The sequence below is a fragment of the Carassius gibelio genome, chromosome A6, assembly GCF_023724105.1.
Source record: "Carassius gibelio isolate Cgi1373 ecotype wild population from Czech Republic chromosome A6, carGib1.2-hapl.c, whole genome shotgun sequence".
Lineage (NCBI taxonomy): Eukaryota > Metazoa > Chordata > Actinopteri > Cypriniformes > Cyprinidae > Carassius > Carassius gibelio.
The window spans coordinates 8,119,290-8,141,516 of NC_068376.1; the positions used below are offsets into that span (position 1 = coordinate 8,119,290).

The 22,227-nt window shown below is 36.4% G+C and overlaps 1 protein-coding gene across 4 annotated transcripts in view; it reads right to left on the reverse strand.

Moving 5' to 3' along the window:
* Nucleotides 1–22,227, reverse strand: part of LOC128015375 (dedicator of cytokinesis protein 9) — a 99,702-nt gene that overhangs the window by 40,559 nt on the left and 36,916 nt on the right. For 3 of the 4 annotated variants that reach the window (XM_052599175.1, XM_052599174.1, XM_052599173.1), the window contains exons 2-6: nucleotides 7,976–8,092; nucleotides 6,135–6,224; nucleotides 2,992–3,074; nucleotides 1,242–1,311; nucleotides 185–280 (exon numbers count right to left, since the gene is read on the reverse strand). In XM_052599175.1, the coding sequence (XP_052455135.1) occupies nucleotides 185–280; nucleotides 1,242–1,311; nucleotides 2,992–3,074; nucleotides 6,135–6,224; nucleotides 7,976–8,092 (456 nt within the window). Of the gene's footprint in view, nucleotides 1–184; nucleotides 281–1,241; nucleotides 1,312–2,991; nucleotides 3,075–6,134; nucleotides 6,225–7,975; nucleotides 8,093–12,219; nucleotides 12,593–22,227 lie in introns of those variants that run through there. The other variant, XM_052599176.1, reaches the window with a different exon arrangement.

A 22,227-nucleotide genomic window follows, 5' to 3' on the forward strand; every position in this document is an offset into this window, starting at 1 on the left:
GGCAACAAAATAGTTTACTCCTTTTTGAGATGTTTATCTTTGCTTAATGTGTTGTGTTTTGTATTTTTTTAAGTATACATTATAAACAGTGTACTATTCAGTATGCTAGTATTTTATTCTGAACAGTGATCATCTTAATCACAAATCCATCATCATTAAATCAATTTTGTAATGGCTAACTCACCCTCATTGTAACACTGATGGCACTGTTCATGTTTGCTTTATACAGCCAGCCATGTCTGGACACGCCCCCTCTTTGAGAGCCCAATGAGGTGGCATCCTTTAGGAACCAGAGAGGAACAGAACAAACACACATAAGAACACATTGGTGCAATCATACACCCACACACTGAGACTTCATCTGTTTCTTCAAGCCTGAACAAAAACACATTGATATCTAATGCAGTTTCCCACATTAGAGCCTCTGGACGCCCTCCTTCTTGTTTCAACATGAAGTCCATTTTCACCTGACCCCCTCAATTATTCATTTTCTCCCTCACCCCTACAGGGAACAGCAGAACTGTGCAAACTGTACAAACAAACTCCATCTCTGAGTGACTGCTCAGACAGAACAGCAGACATGGAGCTGGAATTCTGGAAATGTAGGTGAAACCCAGTCAGGGAATCAGATAGCCCAGAGACAGGCGAGTCCTGTGTCTACTCTTTCTCTAAGGCTAATGTAATCCCAGAGACTATGCACAAACGTATTAATAATAAGATGTAAGTTCCTTATTATTTATTTATTCGGCTTATCGGACAGTGCAAGAAAAAATCACGTGTTGTAATAATCCGATGAAGTATGGTGCATGGTGAATAATAGCATTTCCTTTGCCTGTCACCATACTAAGGAAACTGGTAGAGCAAAGAAATAATAGCACATGAGTAACTTGCGGTCTTTCATATGTTCATCAAACAAATGTCTAGACATTAATGTATAATGACATTAATCACTAATTACAGTGACAGTGATGCATTATGAATCATACAGTATAAATATCTCCACTCATATAAATGGCATATCACTCATCATTTGTCTTATGTTCTTCAATGACACTGTTGTCTCTTTAGTTAACAAGTACATTTAGAAGAAAGAATGATAAAAAGTTCCCAAGACAGTTTTAATATGATCTTCATACAACAAAAGAAAAAAGCTTAAATCTGTTAGTTTGACTTAAAATCAACCCCTGCTACATAAGTGTTTTTTTTTTCAGTGAAAACAGTTAGGAATTATCGCCCCTTACCTCCTCCTTATCTGCATCCTCGTCCACCTCAAATACATGACTAGCTAGTTTGTCTGGCCGAGGAACTTTACTATAAAAGAACAAAATACAAAAAAACAAAGACAGTTAGATGTTTAACATTTTTTGCCTGTGCAAAAGTCAGCGTAACAATGCTAGAGTACTGAGGGTGGTTGCCGGAGTGTTGCCTAACATTTTCTAAGGTGTTCTGAGTGGTTTTTAGTGTGTGGCTATGTGGTTTTTAGGCAAAATCTCAACAAGCTAAATGATCATTCATGTTTGTAGCACATATGTATAACAATTCATGTCTAACAAAAAGGTTCAGCAAGCATTACTCAAGGACACCGATGTTCTTATCACTCACACAGCTGATGTAAAACACAAACAAGTGTAAAGATGTGCATTTGTGAGTGTTTGACTACTGTATGTGTGTTCAAGGAAACTTTATTAGTGGAACTATCATAAGTGGTGGTCGGATCTTAATGTTGCTCATGATGACGATGACAGTGAAGCTTCACGTACACAGCACAAATGATCTCGGTCTCCTCCATCACCATCATCCCTCCTGCTTCCTCTGCGACCTTTAGCAAATGCCAGACACTGGCTGTCTCCTGATCTCCCCAATGTGATTTGCCATTTACTGATCGCTAAGACATAATTGTTCCATCAGTTAGCTGAGACAGGAAGTGACATCAGTGGACAACAGACACTTGTCTGGGTAGCTGCCTTGTTCTAAAACAGGCGGAGTATTTACGTGCTGAATGACAAAAGCGAGAGGAAGAGAAAGCAAAAGAGACGAGGAAATAGGAAAAGGGCTGCTGATGGGTTGTTGTTGTGTGAAGAAAGGCACATTTCCCAATGTAGCTCTAAACGAGACCTTGCTGTCAACAGTGGGGCAGGACAGGATGAGGACACTGATAAAATTAGTGAGTAAAATAGCATCTCTCTCTTTCACACACGCACACACACTCAAACACACTGTGGTCAAACAATGACTTCTGAGATTTATTCCAATACCTAGTGAGCTGCCTTGCTGTCGACTCCTGCATAGGCAGCTGCTTTCTAAGTAGAATAAGTAAGGAAGTAAAATAATATATATATATATATATATATATATATATATATATATATATATACACACACACATATATACATATAAATTTTATTGTATTAAATTATACTGCTTTCAAAACTTAATGGCTAAACAGAAAAATTACCACCAATTATTTAAAAAAAAATCTAATATTGGCCTATTTATCTTCATCACAATATGCCAGTCAACCACTAGTCATATAATATCACACTAAATTAAATAACTAATTTTAAATATTTATTACATATTCAAAGACTAGTTAAAATTATATTAATGTATATTTGCTAAAGGTTGAAGTTATGAGAAAGTATTACAAATAATAGAAAGGGAAAGGCTATTAAAAAATACTTTCCATTTACTTACTTTAGTTAACATTTCTATTTAATAATCTATTAGCACTGTCCAAATAAATAGCACTAGCCAAAAAAAAAACAAAAAAACAACAACATTTACTTGTTGATACTTGTTGGCCAAACAGAAAAAAAAAAAACAGCAGATGACAACAATGAAAAAATGACAAATATTGGCCAACACATCGGTCAACCACTTGTGATATACAAAGAACAGCTGGACTTAAAATAACTTCAAATAGCTAGCTTTGCCTCATTCCATCATTTTTCTCTGTATTTCGATCATTTTAAGCAGTCTTGTGGGCCTTACTTTGGAAGATGGCGGAAGTCTCCAGAATAATCTTCATACTTGTAGTTTACCACATGCCAGTCAGAGTTGTAGGTCCTGATGCACTGTAAAATAGAATAAAATGAAAAAAAAAAAAATGAACAATTCTGTCCTCTCTCTACTGTCATATGGAAAGCACATAAACACATATGCCAGCATGCACACACACAAAAGGACCCAAAATCCCGAAAAGGCTAGTACACTTCCAGTAATCTAGTAAGTTTCATGTCTTCCAAAGCAATCTGTGACCACAGCTTTTAAAAAAGAAAGAATATTTCCTCTGGCACTGGCTGTATCCCTGTGCTAATCACTTTTAAAGCTGTCACCAAACTGCACCACAAACAGACACTAATATATCTTCTGGGCATTACATTAAAGCAGATTCAATTCTATTTGCTTTGTTGGCAAGGCAAGCATTCAGTCCTCAGCAATTCTTAAAGGGATAAGATGAAACTAAAAGCCTGGAAAAACCCAAAACAGCTTTCTCACTCTTATTTTAAATCCAATTAATGGAGAGAAAGAGGAAGGGAGCAAGAGAGTAGATGAGTTGACAAAGTAAATTTAAGACCATTCTGAACTAAGCATTCAAGTGTTTATTCTGAATCGTCTCTGTACTCCATCTGTTACTTAGAATTGTCCTTTGTGGTAAAATAGAAATACAGAAAAAAATCTCTTGTTCTAATCTAATGTAGAAAAAGTTGACATTGAATAAATAAACCCAATATATAATAAAAAAGTCAATGTTTAGGCCAACTTACATTACATATTAAATATTAAATAGTTTTGAGAGGAGGATCACACCAGCACGCTGCTGAGCATATCACTGATCTCACATAATCCATTTCACTTGAATAATTTAAGATAAATGGGGATTTGCACATGAAATATTTATTATTCTGAATTAGAATACATTTTGAATACGTTTTGTTAAAAGAAGTTATGTTTTGGTAAGTCACCATTAGTATAGTTTTTTCTACAAATTGTTTGGGGACATAGATAAATCTTAATCTAACTAATGTAAATAATGTTTCATTAAATTGGTACAACTGTTTTTTTTTACTTCATTTGAGTAAAAGTGAAAAAAGTCCTGAAGCTGGTTACCTAAATGTTTTGAGATTTTTTTTTCAGTGTAGGATGCTTTTTGCCCATTTTATCTCGGGTTTGGCAAATCTGAGACTCATTTATGTCCACAGTACAAAGAGTAATGGAGGGTATGTTTAATAAACAGATGACACCTAAACATGAAAAATAGTAATACTGATTCATGACTACACATTTTCCCCCAATACTAAAACAAAAATCATTTAGACAACTAAATCACCAACATTGATGACTTATGACATTATAAGAAAAAAAATGAAAATAAATTAAAGTTCTTGGGCAGCTCATCTGGTTTGCATTCCCTTGTGGATCAGATTTAATTACAACTCTTGTAGTTGTAGATCATGACAAATGTTTCCTCAGTGATTCAACTGAACATATTTTATGTCAGACAAATTTTTTTTGCAAGTTTAAAAGAACAATCCTTCAGAATGGGTTTTGTTCTGTGCACACAACTAATGGTCCAGGCCGATGTTTTGATCTGTGAAAAGCTGGAAAACGGCCTGGCTCTGGCCCAGCTGTCCTTCATGATGTCATTGAGCTCTTTAGTGAGAGGAAGTATCGTTTTAAGCTCTCTGCTGACGACGCCCAATGCCCGTGATATCCACATAACCCAAGCCTGACCTAGACCTCACACACACGCATGGTTTATTCTAATGCAAATGATCATACAGTAGAATTACTGGAGAAATAGCATAAATGAAGAACTTCTAGGAACCTGTTTTGACCTGTTGACAATTCCTGTTCTATACATTTCTTTAGTTGCATCTAAGATCTTATTCTTTCAAATATGATCAATGATAGTCTGTAGTAACTTTAGTTCATTTGTTTATTTGAGGGCTTAAATTGTAATCCTGTTTAATCAGGAACTAAATGCACTGAAACCCTAGTAAAAGCCTAGAGTATTATACAGTATATGAAACAACAGGCACTTATGTGCCATAAAACACTTTTTGCTTCAGTGCAGAAAGTATTCATCTTGAAAAATTACTAACAATATACAATTATTCTTACATTTACTTTCTAAAATTAAGTAAAAATTTCATTAAAAAGACATGTGTATCACATCCTGAAGATACACCACATTTCTGAAAGAGATGTGAAAGAGATGATCATTTAAAAGCCTTTGCATATTATAATACAAGCTTTATTCGTTTAAGAACAAACAGTCTCATTTTAATGTAAATAATGCATAATATTAGGCTTAGATTGCACCTTGTTAACAAAATTCAGCGATTTTTGCACAAACACAAATGACTATGCACTATTAGCACCTGTAGAATGCAAGATATTTGCGTGCATTTTCTGATCTAACAGCAGTAATTCATCAAATGATGATCAAATGCTTGAGAAGAGACATTTTTAAGAGATGATTCATGTGCTTAGACTGCAGTGACTGGGTGATGCAGTACAGTCTCAGTAGAGTGTGTCAGATTGTGGTATTCCACTGCATCCTCTCAGATCTATTAAATTGTGGAATGCAAATATAGTAGCAGCATGCAAACAGCATTAGACTAATGCACCAAAATTACTGGGTGTGTTTGCAACCTGATTTGCATAATTCCTTTAATGAAACGTATGCTAACACAATACAGACAACATGTGCAAATCTATCAGCTCACTATCAGTGAGTGCAATTTAGGGGTGCTCCGATCACGATCGGCCGATCGTTATGCACATCTCGTCAGTAAAGCCGGTTTTCTAATCAGCGGTTAATTCCATCAGGTGCATGATTTCACATAGAGCACCTGTTACTACACAGAGCCGTTGTTAATATAGAAGATGCGCAAATCACGTTAATTTTCAGCATTTATTGGCGCATCTTCTATATTAACAACGGCTCTGTGTAGTAACAGCTGCTCTATGTGGAATCACGCACCTGATGGAATTAACCGCTGATTAGAAAACCGGCTTTACTGACGAGATGCGCATTAACGATCGGCCGATCGTGATCGGAGCACCCCTAGTGCAATTCATGAACTCTGATCCATATGTTGATAGTATGCAGTATGTTGAGGTCTTACCTCCTGGACAAGCAGGCTGCTGGCTCTCTTTTCCGCCCCATCTGGTACTGAAGAGTACAGAGTTCTGCCCTGACGCTTCAAAGTAGAGATCTACACAGATACATGTAGACATTTTTCAGATACTAGATGAAATGCACATGAACATGCATAAAAAAAAGAACAGTTGGTGTAAATCTTGACATTTTTTGTAGCAATTTGGAAAAAAGTGAAATGACTGTTATTTAAAGTGCATTTTTATATTGGTCTAATTGGCAATCATAGTTTGCAGTTTTGTTCATTTTATGTAAATGCATATGACACTCCATAAAATTAAAATAATCCATTTTAATTAAATAGTATTTTAGTATCAAAATTACTATTTAAATAGTACCAGAGTGATGGTGCGCAGGCTAGCTTTACTGCAGAAATTATTGTGTGTTTTATTTCTGGTATTTTTTTTAATGAAAAAACAAAAAATAGGATGCATATAAAAAAAACTAAAATAAAAAAAAAACAGACAAACATTAAGATCTTTTGAAATTATATTTATTTTTAGTTCATCCTTTTACTTTGTATTAATATTTTTTTTCTTTAAAATATTTTTTATTTATTAATATTATATAAAAATTTAGCGTTTGAACCAAACTAACAACTTGCATATACGGTAGTTATAGTCATGTCTCTGGCTTTATCATTATAGAGGTTCAGATGTGTCTTCCTAGGACATGTTGTCTCAGTCTACATTCAAACTCCAGCACACCTGATGTGAAACCAACATTGAATATGAAGCTAAAATGGCCATCGCTGTATAGCCCTTTTTACATGAAATGCTGCACTCACTTTAACCAGCTTGAGCTCTTGTAAAATCTCAAATAAGCAAACTATGCTGTTAAAATAATCTTGGTGAAATCATCCCTAACAAGTCTGAGGCATTATGCTCTGAAGTCAGTTTACAAGCCTCGACTGGACTGGGCATGACCCTATATCCTGCTGAAGCGTTGTATGAGAACCTGTGTGTGTGTGTGTGTGTGTGTGTACTATTTGTAAAACTACTTTACTACAGGTGTATTTTTTTAACATCTAAAATACATTACAATAATTAATATTTGTGTGTAATTTATAAAATATAATATTTACCATTTTGTTTTGTTTGTAATGATCACTAAAAAGAAAATGACTAAAAACATATTAAATTATGTTTTAATAAAATGCTAAAAATGCAGAGATATTTGTCCAAGTGTTAGGTTTAGGCTTTAGGTAGAATGTGACGACATACAGTACACTATATGTCTCATATATATATATATATATCAATTTTAATTTTGATTTCCTAACCACTTATGCTAAAATTGAATTGTCTGGTTTCATTAAACTGGGCTGTTGTTTGCAGAACACTGTTTTGTTGTTCCTCATGAACAAGGCCCATAACAATGATCTCTTGCATACACACCATTTTCTAAAGGAAAACAAGTACATGTTTCCATTCAGAGAAGCAGCTTGAGAATCACCTGAGACGGTGTTACTGTAATGTTATTTGAGGGTTGAACACAGAAAGTAAAGTGATGTACAGTATGACTAGTGACCCGGAGGAGGAAGCAAACCCAGGACACACCACTGAGAGACAGTGAAAACTAACATTCACACAGGTTACTCAGCCTCTGAATCAGGCTGAGAAATAACACTGTAGAGGAACTCACAGCATGAATTCAGATAAGTAGAGAACAAAAAATACTAACAGAACTGAAAGTGTACATGAGCCTCTAGCAGGGAAAAATAGATGACAGAACAATGAAGGAATGGATACTGACGGGAGAGCAGATAATCTGAGAGCTGGAGGTGTACAGATAAACAGATGTTCTTACCTCAAAGTCATCAATAGGAAACTGCAGCATGTCTCTGAGGACATCACTTAGTATTTGAGTTTTCCTCTGGACAAGTACGCTCTCATAGTCCAACGGCTCGATCACTTTTGGTTTTAACTGGAGACAAACACACACACACAAACACAAACAAGTTCAACAGAAGAAACCAGTAGAAAAAAAATCAAATGTTCATGGTTTCAAATACACAAAATAAAATCAGGAATTAAAATAGACCATGAATGGTCATCAGTTAGAAAAGCTCATGGAAGGGTTTGCTTTTGCTTTTGTTAAGTGACCGAGGATCCTCTGGTGTGTTATCAAAAGCATTGTTATGAATTCAGTCAGGATATTAAGGGGCGTCATATATATATATATATATATATATATATATATATATATATATATATGTTTTCCCCCTGAGGTACAGTATACTTTTAATTTACTGTGTTTGAAAGAGGATTTACACTAGTGGTGCTTTCTTTGAGGAGGCGAGAGAGGCAATGTCAAAATAAATCCATGCATCTTTTTATTCTTTAAGGAGCTTCTCCTTGGTCAAAGGAAAATTAGAAAAAATTATCAACAGATTAAAATCGAAACCCAGAGAGGGTGCATCCGAAACCAGCAGGCGCTACATATGGTTTGAAATGAACTTTGCAACTGTTAAACAATATCTTCTATATACATGTAGTGTGAATATGTTTATGAAACATTTTTCAGACATACTACTTCTGCCATGTTGTCATATTCACAGTTCCAGTGCGTATCACCGATTTGCACAGAAAGAAACTTTCCTTCATTTTACTCCTGGTTCTTTTGCTATTAAGAATAGTACATCTACTTTATTTCTCCTTATTAACCCACTGTGATGTTAAACATATTATACTTTAGTCATACTGAATAAATGTGGTACAAACTTTTAAAATACAATATAGTTTACAGGAGCCAAAGACAAACACAAATGACTTTGAGTCTAGTTACTCTGCTCTGCTCTGTTCTGTTTGTTAGTGAGTGTGATAGAAGTGAAGGCATAAGAGAGTTGTGAATGAGTGTTGTGTTGAACTGTACCAGGCACTTCACACTGCTTCCCATAATCCATGCTATGGTCAGCACTAACAAGCCTACATCATCCAGTAAAGAAAGGAAAAGAGGTCTCTGTTACAATGTCCATTGAGACATCATTGCTTTATGGGGACACACAGCACTGAGCGACAAGCCGGCACTAACTGGTTAAGATATCATGAAAAAGATGGTAACCTCTTGGGAGAAATATTTCCTGTCCAACATGCACACACAGACACACACTTTCATAAAGCTGTTTGCCACAACCATCTCTGAAATGTGCTCACACAATCAAGTGCACATATTAAACAAAACATGTCTTTGATTTATAATTTGTCTGTGTAAATACAATGATGACAATCTCTGGTTTAATATATTCATGTGCAAACAATGTGCTGAAAAAAATGACAAAATGTGCCAATACACAAAGAAATGACAGACAGGATAAGAAAAACAATAAACTGTAAAATTTTCAAGAATTCAAGCATCAAACTCCAGAATAATATGTTAATGCAATCATCAGCTGTTCTTGTGATATCTCAGTTGTTTCTCCTACTGAGCAATCTGACAAACTCTCCTAAATCGCAGATATTTCTGCTGAGAAAAAGACAACAATACTCTGACAATGTACTCTGATTTATCTAGATATGCAAGGACTATTTCACCAAAAATGTTAGTTTGCTGAAAATGTACTGATTTTCAGGCCATTTAAGATGAGTTTGTTTCTTTAACAGATTTGGAGAAATTCATCATTGCATCACTTGCTCACCAATAGATCTTCTGCAGTGAATGGGTGCCATCAGAACGAGAGTCCAAACAGTTGATAAAAACATCACAATATTGGTTTAGAACTGTTCTGTGCATATGTCTCTCCTGTTTCACTCAAATTTGACCTGAAAACAACAGTCTGATGCTAGAAACCTTCTAGAAACAGACAGCTTTTCATTTTACAATAAGTAAATAGGACTGGAGTTTTTGTAGGTTACTTGTGGATTACTGTGATGATTTTATCAGCTGTTTGAACTCTCTTTCTAACAGTACTCATTCAATGCAGAAGATCCAATGGTGAGCAAGTGATGTAATGCCTCATTTCTAAAAAAAATTGTCAGATGAAGAACAAACTTTTGGGTGAACTACTTTAATGTGTGCAGTTAGAAGTCAGAGATTACCGCTTGAACTGACATTTCTCATTGAATTCATCCAAAACAAATTTATCTGACCTATTGCACATAAAATTGAATGTCTACCTACATTTATTAATACTCTTACTGTATGTTAGCAACTCTCAGGTGAATCTGTTTTTTATATTTTTTTATTATATTTATTTTTTATACAAAAATTATTGTTACAAATCTCCATAAAGTATTTTTAAAAACTTTGTGGGGTTTAAACTAGTGTGTTCATGTGTGTGTGTGTGTGTGTGTGTGTGTGTGTGTGTGTGTGTGTGTGTGTGTGTGTGTGTGTGTGTGTGTGTGTGTGTGTGTTTGTGTGTGTGTGGAGAAATTATTGCCGACAATCCACTTGTTGCGTTTTTGAGAAATGTGCTCTGGTATTACACTGTTACATTTACAATCTTACATTTACGTTCTTGAGTAATTTCATGTATGGCAAATTACAGAAGTCCAATAAACATCACATATCAATTTACCAGGTCTGTTCTACAACTCTACAGGTCTACCCACCATCTCTATTCAGGTGAACATTCCTCACATATTTGAATTTAACTAGGACACTCTAAATGATGACACATGTTCCAAACATACATGGATACAGGCAAAAAAATTATGACTTGTCATATTTCCTTCTTTCAGAAGTGTTATAGTCTTTTAGATTACAAAATAATCAATATTTTGGCAACATAAGCAGTCAACGTGCCAGCCTGAATTCCAGCCTATAGACTGAAATGCAATTCCCACAGGTCACTCAACATAGCCAACACAAACAGCTTCTAATGAATACAATATGATACTAATTAGGAACTTGCCAATGTTAGGCACAGTCATTTAAACACTTGCACACACACACATGTATGTGCAGCATTTGGAAGACACTGATGCTTCTGGCACACACACACATATACACATGCCATGTGTTTATGCGTGCAGGACTGCAGAAATGTGTTGTGTCGAATGTCAACCTGGAACTGCAAAAGAAGAGGAGGGGAAAGGGATTCTTATTAAACTGTCTCCCTCCCTTCAGGCCAAGGGATGATCTTAAGGTAGGAGCAGACAGTCCTCGCTGTTTAACTGGGCTGTAAATCCTTGTACTCTTGCTCTGATTTGCCACAGACAAATGGACACACACAATTTCATTCTATAATTCAATAAATCAGGAAAGTTTGTGAAGAAAAACTTTATGAGCTGATCTGAGCTTCACTAAAGACCAACACAGGTGCAACAGCTCTAAACACACACATACAGTACATCAACAATCTCGCACATACACCGACTGTACATATGCATACACCCACACAGCAAATTAGTTTTCACTTATTTGCTGAATCACAAAACCTGTCTGGATTATATTTTATCCTAAATATCAACAAATGAATAAAGAATGTTATGCTTTTTTATATTTTGTTTTATAACTTGTACTGCAGAAACCAATTATTATTCATTGATTATTATTATTATTTATTAATCAATTATTATTTAAAGTATGCAGAGATGATTTATAAGATTATTGAAAATAAAGCAAAAGTTGTAAATAAAGTTTTACAAGAAAATGTCTTTCTACTTTTAAAAAATTATATTTAATTCAGCGTTTTACTTTATTATTGTAGTATTTTAAGTATTTTATTTTTAAGAAAATACTACAGGAAAATAGTTTACTTTAGTTTTTTACGTTTTATTCAATGTGTTTCTTTGTAACTGTGAAAATTGTTTCTACACCAAATTGTTTCTACAAATTAATTGTATTGTTGACTTTTTTTTCAGAATTATGGGAAATACTAACCAACTGTGAAACAAATGTGGACAAAAGTATTTAGTCATTATACAATCCCTTTTACAGCAATGAGAATTTGAAGGGATTATTTGAAAATAATTTAAAAAAATGTTACAATGCCAATCATCGTAAATCTGACTTAAATTTCCATTTATAGCTGGAAATTTCATCAGTATAGCTGTAAGCCAGAGGTACCTTAGATGTTCTTTGTGCTTTAAATGGTCACATATGAGACTTACCCTTATGGGCACTGCTGTTTCCCTCTCTACCTCCATCTCCCCCAGACCCCTGCCCTGCTGAGCTGTTGCACATACTGCATCCTTACGGGCGGCTCGTCCAGCCCTTCCCTGCATGATCCACAACTCACTCAATCCAGAAGGACCAAGAGCTAAAGCCTCAAATCAACATAAGTCAGAGAATAAAAAGCCAGGCTTTGTCTCACTCAGGACTAAGAGGCACTTGAGGCTATGCACACCCAGGGGTATTCTTCATTCTCTGCTGCTCTCCCCCTGGCTGAGTCTCTCTTTCTGTTCTTCCACTCTTCTCTGTTTCTGAACTTTACCATGTGGAGTTCTCAAAAGTGTTTGTTCTCAGTTCAGTCCCTCCCTCCCTTGCTCTCTCTCATATGAGAAGCAGGGACCACTCCTTCACACAGCTGTTCTGGTATGGGGGAGTGTCTGTGTGTGTGTGTGTGTGTTTGTCCATGTCCACTATTGTGTTATGTCACACTCATCTGTCTTCCCTCAGCGCTGAAACAGATATCTTAACTAGCTGTTTCATCTGCCAGAGAACAACACCCAAAGCCCACGAGTGAACATAGAATAGGACAATAAGAGGACAAAATCCTTCTTTTTATGGAATGACATGCAAGTTGAAAAAGTTTCACAAATGTAACTGCAGGTATTAGTCATATTAAATATGAAGGAAGATGAATTCAATATAGCCAAATTAAACTAGGAAAGACAAAAAGAGAAAGGTTGAAAAAGTTTTCTGTAGATGTTTTCAAGACCCCATGAAACCATCTGTCTTCCCTATGTTGATGTGAAACAACACATCAAATGGCTTTCTCTCTTTACTGACACAAACAGCCAATAGGCTAAAGTTCTGTCACAGAAAAGTTAAGCATAACAATTCCTAAATGGGATTAAATAAAAACTAAAACCAACACTGTCTTCACCAGGTGCGCGACCGCTGTCATGAAGTGCTGCAGCTCAATAGTTTGACACAAAGCGAAAGTTCTGAATAATAATAATAATAATTAATAATTCCTTACATTTATATAGCGCTTTTCTAGCACTCAAAGCGCTTTACATAGACAGGGGGTATCTCCTCATCCACCACCAGTGTGCAGCATCCACCTGGATGATGCGACGGCAGCCATAGTGCGCCAGAACGCCCACCACACACCAGCTTACTGGTGGAGAGGAGACGGAGTGATGAAGCCAATCAGTAGATATGGGGACTGTTAGGAGGCCATGATGGTCCGAGGCCAATGGGCGAATTTAGCCAGGATGCCGAGGTCACACCTCTACTCTTTTCGAAAGACATTCTGGGATTTTTAATGACCACAGAGAGTCAGGACCTCGGTTTAACGTCTCATCCTAAGGAATCTATTTGTCCTGTCGTCAGAAGTAGCACAAGTGTGTGGTGTATGTCAGAAATAAAACGGGGCAAAAGTTTACTATCACATCCAGTGTAGACAGTTTTACTTATCATAACAGACTCTAATTGCTTTTGTTGTGTCATGCCACAGTATAAATATGCTGTAAAACTAAAATCAAAATTACTTAAACCGAAAAAGTTAAACTTACAAAACAATTAAATAAAAATGACAAAAGCACATTACAAAAGGACAAAACATTAAACTAAAATTAAAATCAACATGGGGAAAGACATGTTTAATCTAGAGAGCCTTTTGTGTGGAAAAAAACTGCGTAGTCCAATATGAGTTATCAATAGCATATAAGAACAGAAATGGATTAAAAGCCACAAAAACACATTTTTATCTTAATCTGTGTGAAACCACCAAAATATCACCCTGCATTCATCTTTAACTCCATACAGAGATCTTTTTCAAGAAAAATAAATAGTCTCATATTATAAACAACTCGTTTCCTTCAAAGTTCATTCACACAGCAGGATAACACACACAATTACAGATCTGCTTCTCTGGTGTCCTCGGGAAATGTCAGGCGACAGTCCGACATGGTGTATGATTGACATCCATTCATATTCAGACACTCAGAGAGTAGCACGTGTACACACACACACACACGCACTTTCTGTAGTCACCTCTCTGGGGTCAAAGGTCACCCTTAGGAAGGGCAAGATAGCAGACAATAGTCTACACAAAGAATGTAATTTTAATTAATATTTCATTTATATTCTTTTTCATGATTTTCTGAATTTGCTGTCACAACTCTAAAGTTTTCTAGATTATTATAAGGACATTGTTTTGTTTGGTTTTTAATGTGTTCTAAGTTGTTGTTAAAGTGTTCCGAGATAGCATCTTGTTGCTTAAAAAAAGCCAATATCAAAGTCCCTGACAATATGATCCCTTGATATCACTCAGATTCCTTATCCGGATTATTTCTGAGGCAATTTATGGGGTTATTTTATCAATTTTACTGGGAACCAGTCAAAACTTTACACCGGAAAAGCTTTTGCAAGAGAACGCAATAGTTCTCTAGAACGCAACAAATGCAATGTTTCTTAGGGAACCTCCTAAGTGTTGGTAATGGAAAAAAAAATTATGGGGAGGAAAAATGATATTTCAATGCATCTTCTTTAAGTGCATTTTATCTTGTGTGTGCTTTTCACAGGCTTTATAATCCGGGTGTATTTTGTAAAGATCTATGCAAATAGATCATCTCGTGGCTGTGAGTTTCTGTTTTAATGAGCCTGTTACATTGAACAAGAGCAGCTATTTTTACAGAAATAAAGTGAACAAAAATCAAATACACTTTTTCAGTTTTTGCATTGCAGGTATGTTTGATTAAGGTTAGATTAATATAATTAATACATTTTAACTAATACAATTAATACAATTAAGAAGAAGAATTGTAGACAATTATCCAAGAATTTCGGTACAAACAGTAAAATATTAGGCCTACTAGAGAAAGTTTATGTCAGAGCGGGAACTGAGCGGGAATTAGTTTATGGCGAGCGTGAGCAGAATATTATTGGAGCAAATTTCGATGATTTGATTCGAGGAGCCTAATTTGACTACCACTCTCACAATCGAATCTAAGTGTGTGAATAAATCCAACCACCCCTACAGATTTTATGTTTCACTTTCCATAATCTGTGACTGACAGAGGAGCATTTTGGCGGCAGGGATTTAAAACTTTAGTTTGATTTTGAAGTGATTTCAAAACATTTCAGCTGGTGGATATCGTGGATATATTATTTACCTAATATAAGATGCATTTGGTTGAGTCAAGCGCTTTATTGTAATACTATGGTGATTATCTCTTCAGTGCAACAATACAGAATATTAATAACTATGACTTGGACTGTCATGCACATACCATTATAATGAGAACACCATTATAATAAAAACTGTGAATGTTTAGTGTTTAGCTGCCATGTTTCTGCACATTGTTGCGTGAAGAACGCGTCCACAAAATGAGTTCATTCAGAGCCACGCAGACACGTTGATGTGCATTCGGACCCTTTTTGCAGATAGCCCATAAGTCCTAATATTAACGTTATTTTGTATAAATAACGAATCATATTCTATATGAAATAATGAGTTTAATCCAATTGATTAAAAACCTGCTATCAAATGTGTCACTCTACTGGTCCTCTTCAGTGTGCACAGCTCAAAACAAAAATGCATAACATTAATAACTACTGTCCTTTAGGCTGACGTTATAATATTGTTAGTGTTTCGCTGACGTTTAGTGTTAACTATCTTTTTATCAAAACATAAAACATTATTTACCCCGTTTGTATCTGCGAGGCGTTCGCTACACATTTTCCCTTTTTGTTGACATCAGTAATTATGGCTGTCGAATGTCTGGATTGACTCAATGTATTTTGCCCTGCCACCAAACATATGAAGCGACTATCAGTAAGAAAATCCTTAGTTGGGGACATCGCTAAATTTCTCAGAACAAACAGAGTATAATGTGATTCAGGATGCCATTAAAATAATCACTTGTTCCTGACGCTAGACCCTTCTGAAGGCTTTACGGATACAAACATGATGTTTAAACTGCACGCTTCAAAGTGAACCTCCCTTTATTCTTCCATTTGTCCTGTTTTTGGGAGTAGCTCAAGTGCATGGAGTACATCAGAAATTAAATAGCACTCTGTATGCTGTATATCCAGTGTAGACAGTGTCATTGATTATAATAGATTCTATCTGCTTTTGACTTGAAGCTTGCATCTGGTGTAGACAGCTTTCACTGGTCCAATAATGTAAAACTTCAGTAATTTTTCAGTAAAGTTTTAGTAATGGCATCACTCTGAACATTTTAGTATGGAAATGGATATGGCAGTCTTATGTATTCAGTCTTGGCAGAATAAATCTGCTACACTGCTGCTGTTGCTGCTGCAGAACAAGTACGGTGACTTGCTACTGCCAATACATCCACAGACAAGCTGATGTGAGCATGTAAGACATACTGCTGCTGCACAATTTCATTACATGAAATTATCCATAGCAGATCCATAAGGGTGGAGCTGGGGGAGGTGAAGGGTTTCTGATGGTGTGCTGCAGACTTGCTTACAGCAAACACAAATCCAAACAAAATTGTAATCGCATTAAAGACCTATCAGCATATTACATCAGAGTCCTATGACTGAAATATATATGAATTGATGTCTAGCTCTGGAGGCAGCCACATGCAAATGAATGTTGTTAGTTGTGTTAGTTTTTTTTCTGCAGCTTCAGGAGCATCTAAATCAGGGGACTTTTTTTCAGGGTTCATTTCATGACTTTTAAGGGCTTTAAAATGGTAAGAGTTGGGGTCACAAATTTTTAGGTGTTTCCTAAATTTGATGGCTCGTTTCTCAATGCGCATTAGTAGAGCCTATTGGCCTAATTCTGCCCTGCATGCGTTGTTCGTAGTGTTCCTCTGTACTCTGAGGATACTCTTACAGAACTCCACATGCAGGGCTTCATTCTGATTTTTGTCTCATTTTTCAAATTCATGATTTAGGAGAGGACCCCACACTGGAATATTTTGAGCCAGGTTCGAATTGGTATTTCAATTTGGATTTATTTTTTGATGGCATAAAAGGCCCTTCTTGCTTTCTCTTTCAGTTCATTCACAGCCAAATTTAGTTTACCAGTTGCACATATCTTCAGTCCGAGGTATGTGTAGTTTGTGGCATTTAAAATTTTGGTCATACCAAGGGGTGAAGTTATGTCTCTTTCCCTGAACTCTGGGTCTTTTCTGGGATGTTATTGTTATTGTCGTTGTCTATGAACAACTAAGAACACATGAAACACATCAATGACCTACACATATACATATGGACTCTGTCTCCCACACCCTTGAGCTATGACATTAGCTTGGGTAAATTGTATAATCCCACTTTGATGCCGTAAATTGGAAAGATTCCCAAAGGGGGTCAGGACAGGGAGCCAGGGCGGGGACCACTGACAGAAAAAAAAAAACATCCAGAAAGCACCTACCTCACTGTATACACCCATCCACAGTGGGAGATACACGGCTAGGCCTGAACTTTAGTCAGCTGGTGCTGTGTAGCAGCTGACAGTGTGATAAGAGCATTATACAGCACACCTTTTAGTGAAAGCATAAGATGTGGAGAACAGCACATTATGTAGAGATAAGCTGAGCACATCCGATTGAAAGCATGTGTGATAGGGGTGTAACGGTTCACAAAATTCACGGTTCGGTTCGATACGATACACTGATGTCACGGTTCGGTTCGGTTCGGTTCGATACGTTTTAGATACAGCAAAATGCAAAAACATCTCAACTTTTCAGAATGCCGCAAGCGCACCGCGGGTCATGTGACAAGAACTAACCAATCAGCTTCATCCTTTCCCATAACAACGTTGAAAACTCAGCCAAGATGAAGGAACAGCTGATTATAGTTGTATATGGATTGCAATTTTGAAATAAATTTAGTAGCAGAGCTACTGCAAGCGATTTTTAGAGCTGCAAATCCATTTATCCTTTGCTGAAATTTCCGCGTCTCATGGAGAGAGCACGTCATTGTTGCTTAGCAAAGACAGACGCCTCATGAGCGCTTCTGCCCGAGCGCTTTGGAAAGGAGGAGAAAGACGCGCCTAGCGTTTTCCACGCGTTTTTAGGCGCGATATGTGAACGGACCCTAAGGCGCTCGCTCACTCAGCACGCGCTGAAGGCTCATTGCAAAATGTCTAATGCATTTAACAGACCAGAAATATAAGATCCTCCAATAACCAACAGGTCTGGTGTTTGGGTGCACTTTGGATTCCCTGTAAGCTATAATACTGGTGTCTAAATGCTGCAGGCATAGTTTGTTGCGTGCATGTTTCTCCTTTTTTTCGTCTTTTCCCAGATACTGACACAATAAGGTGATGTCGGCGTAAATGAGTTGACATGTTTCAAGTATTCACGCTGGTGTTTTTTTTTTTTTTAAAGCAATGAAGCAACCCTGCGAAGCCCTCACTATATAGGATTTTAGAAAGAATGCAGAGCACTAGTGTAGTGTGCAAACTTACCACAGTGTGGATTTCAGAAAGTGTGCAAAGACTTCACGTGCACACTTACCATAACATGGATTTACAAATAATGTTCTAAGGAGGGGCTCTCATGTCACTCTGATCGAGCAGCTCATAGATGGAATCATGCATCTCAAACAATATGTTTGAGAGTCATCTTCTTTTTCTAGTCTGTTAAACGCATTGGCCATTTTGCAACGAGCCTTCAGCGCGTACTGAGTGAGCGAGCGCCTGACTGAGTCATAACATAACATAAACATAAGTTGGTGTTTTTTTCTTCTTCGGGAGTGTCAGGGGCGTTGCCTGTTACGTCGTTTGGGTTATTGGGCTACCTTGTTGAACGCATATCATTATATTTCTCTTTTTTTTTTTCAAATATAATTAATTAGTCCAACGAACCGTTCGGTATGCATAATGCGTACCGCGTACCGAACCGAAAGCGTCGTACCGAACGGTTCAATACGAATACGCGTATCGTTACACCCCTAATGTGTGATATATGATCCCAGCAGAGAGAGGCTCACACAACTATTGTACATCATGGAAAAGCAGATTATGTTTTGTGTCAGCTTGTGCTGTTCTTCTTAAGCAGTGTTGTGGGTAACGCGTTACAAAGTAACGCGTTAGAGTACTCTAATTACTTTTTTCCTGAAATGTGTAACTTAACGCGTTAGTTTCATGCGTAAGTAATCAGTTACTTCGTTATTTTTTAAAAAAAGTAATCCGTTATTTTAAGGAAAGGAAAATCCCGACTGCAGCCTGCTTTTTGTCAGACAGTAGGCCTAGGTCTACTGTGCCACCTGCGGATGTATCAGCGGAGCCGAAGCTCTGTGATCGTAAAGTCAATGGCTGTGATGCGTCTGTGCCCTGCGCCTGACCCTGTGTGTGTGTGTGTGTGTGTGTGTGTTTTTTTTTTTTTTTTCGAACTCCCGGCAAGATGGCAGAGAGGACAGCGTTTGGTTTATGGAAGTACGCACATTATTTTCAATTTTTCAACGAAAAAGAAAAGAACATAACGGTAAAATGCACGCTCTGTGAGTGACACTTTAATAATAATTAGTTCGGCTATTAAGCGATTTGTCATTTGCCTGTGTGGCAGTGAAGGATTTAATTCGGTTTGTTATCATTTTTGTTTCGTTGGCTGGCTGGTTGTTCATCATTTCTAAATGGATTTAAATCTGCAAACCTGTTTAAGGTTGTGTTTACAAGTAAGCATACTTGTACTTTGATAACTGCATTATTTAAAGTTAAAGAAAAATCAGGAGTTATCTTGTGGTGCTCATACAGTAGCCTAGGCTACCCGGGCTGGGTAACGTTAGGTGCGAATTTTGATTAATAATATGTTCTGTGATAATAAATAAATAAAACGCAATGTGGAATAGCCTATTGTTGACTGTCTTTCCTGTTATTGTTATCCTGCAGTGTTAATTTAGTCGGATGACTGACGTTATTCATTGTCAATTTTTGGTAACGCATGAGTACTCTAACGCGTTACTTTTATGAATAGGTAGCGCTGTATCATAACTGATTACTTTTAATTGATGGTAACGTTGTAACCTAACTAACTACTTTCCAAAGTAACTATACCCAACACTGTTCTTAAGTAAATTCCTCATTGCAGGACTTCTTCCAAGTTCCAGGTTACTGCATATAATGAGCTCAGATACAGGAAAGATTGTACCTCTTTAGTTTCATTTGGATTACATAATCAGAGAATAGTCATTTTCGATTTGAATTCGTTCATTTAAAAGTAGACACAAGCTTGTTATAAACATATTTCTCATGTCTCTGTGTCAAATATTCACAGAGTTTGTGATGTGTAGAAAGTTGTACACGGAGACCTAGACGGCAGAAAGTGCACCCTGTTTGTCTAGTTTATTTTGCAAAAGCACAATGTTTTGTTGTTATTGTCAGTGTACACAAATAAAAGTAGGCCCTTTTTACACTTGATTGATTTTAGTCTTATCTATATCTGGGTATTTAAGGATTCTCTGTGAATCAGGAAAAACAAAAAGGGAATACGCTGGCATGCAAAGGGTTAAAGATGCTGCATTATTTTATCTTTAGACAGAAAATGTAGATTTCAATTTCAATGTTGATTTTAGAACTGTTTAAATTTTTACTGTATGTAAAACAAGTACTTTATAAGTAACTGTAATTAAATTACCTAAAAATATCATGTTCCGTTTTTTGGACGTTTGGTCGAAAAATATTCGATATTCACTATATTTTCTAATTTTACATCGTCGTCAAAATTATTCCGATATTATCGCTAATATTCAATATATCGCCCAGCCCTACTGGCCAGTGGCCACTGCTGCATGCCTCCTGGACTCCAATGCTTACCCTTTAATCATTATATTACTTGAGAATTTATTATTAAACAATTTAATTATTGTATATTTTTTTCATGCATATGTATGCATTTGTGCACACTACTGTTTAAAAGTTTGGGGTCAGTAGGATTTTTTTATTATTATTTAGCAAAATTGTCTTTAATTGATCAGAACGTGATAGTATAGATTTATATTTATATTTCAAATAAATGTTTTTTTTTTTTTTTTTTTTGCTTTTCCTTTCTATTCATCAAATATTCTTGAAGTAGTCCTGTATCACAGTTTCCACAAAAATATTAAGCAGCATAACTGTTTTAGACTGACAATTATAAGAAATTCTTCTTGAGCAGTGTAGCATCTATCTACTATAATTTACTACAGTATATAGTTCCATGGGCTCTATTTTCCAAAAGTAGCTTTGGAATACTGTGTATGACAAATAATATATTTTATGACATTGCCTGACTTGCCGATGAGTCGTGGTGATCAATCCCCTCTTCCTCCCCCTAATTTTCTGGCCTATCTCTACTGTCTATTTTTAACCAGCCAAGTATATATACATACATACATACATATAGTACAGACTAAAAGTTTGGACACACCTTCTCAAGAGTTTTCTTTATTTTCATGACTATTAAAATTGTAGATTCACACTGAAGGCATCAAAACTATGAATTAACACATGTGGAATTATATATGGAATTATATACATAACAAAAAAGTGTGAAACAACTGAAAATACTGTATGTCTTATTCTAGGTTCTTCGAAGTAGCCACCTTTTGCTTTGATTACTGCTTTGCACACTCTTGGCATTCTCTTGATGAGCTTCAAGAGGTAGTTACCTGACATGGTCTTCCAACAGTCTTGAAGGAGTTCCCCGAGAGATGCTTAGCACTTGTTGTCCCTTTTGCCTTCTGTCTGCGGTCCAGCTCACCCCTAAACCATCTCGATTGGGTTCAGGTCCGGTGACTGTGGAGGCCAGGTCATCTGGCGCAGCACCCCATCACTCTCCTTCTTGCTCAAATAGCCCTTGATGCCTTCAGTGTGACTCTACAATTTTCATAGTCATGAAAATAAAGAAAACTCTTTGAATGAGAAGTTGTGTCCAAACAAAGATTAATCTAGATTAAAATGGCTCATTCGAATTCTGCCAAAGGCATTCAGAATATGTGTTACCCAAATAAAATTGACAAACAGTAAGTCTGTGAAAAGGGGTTTATCAAGC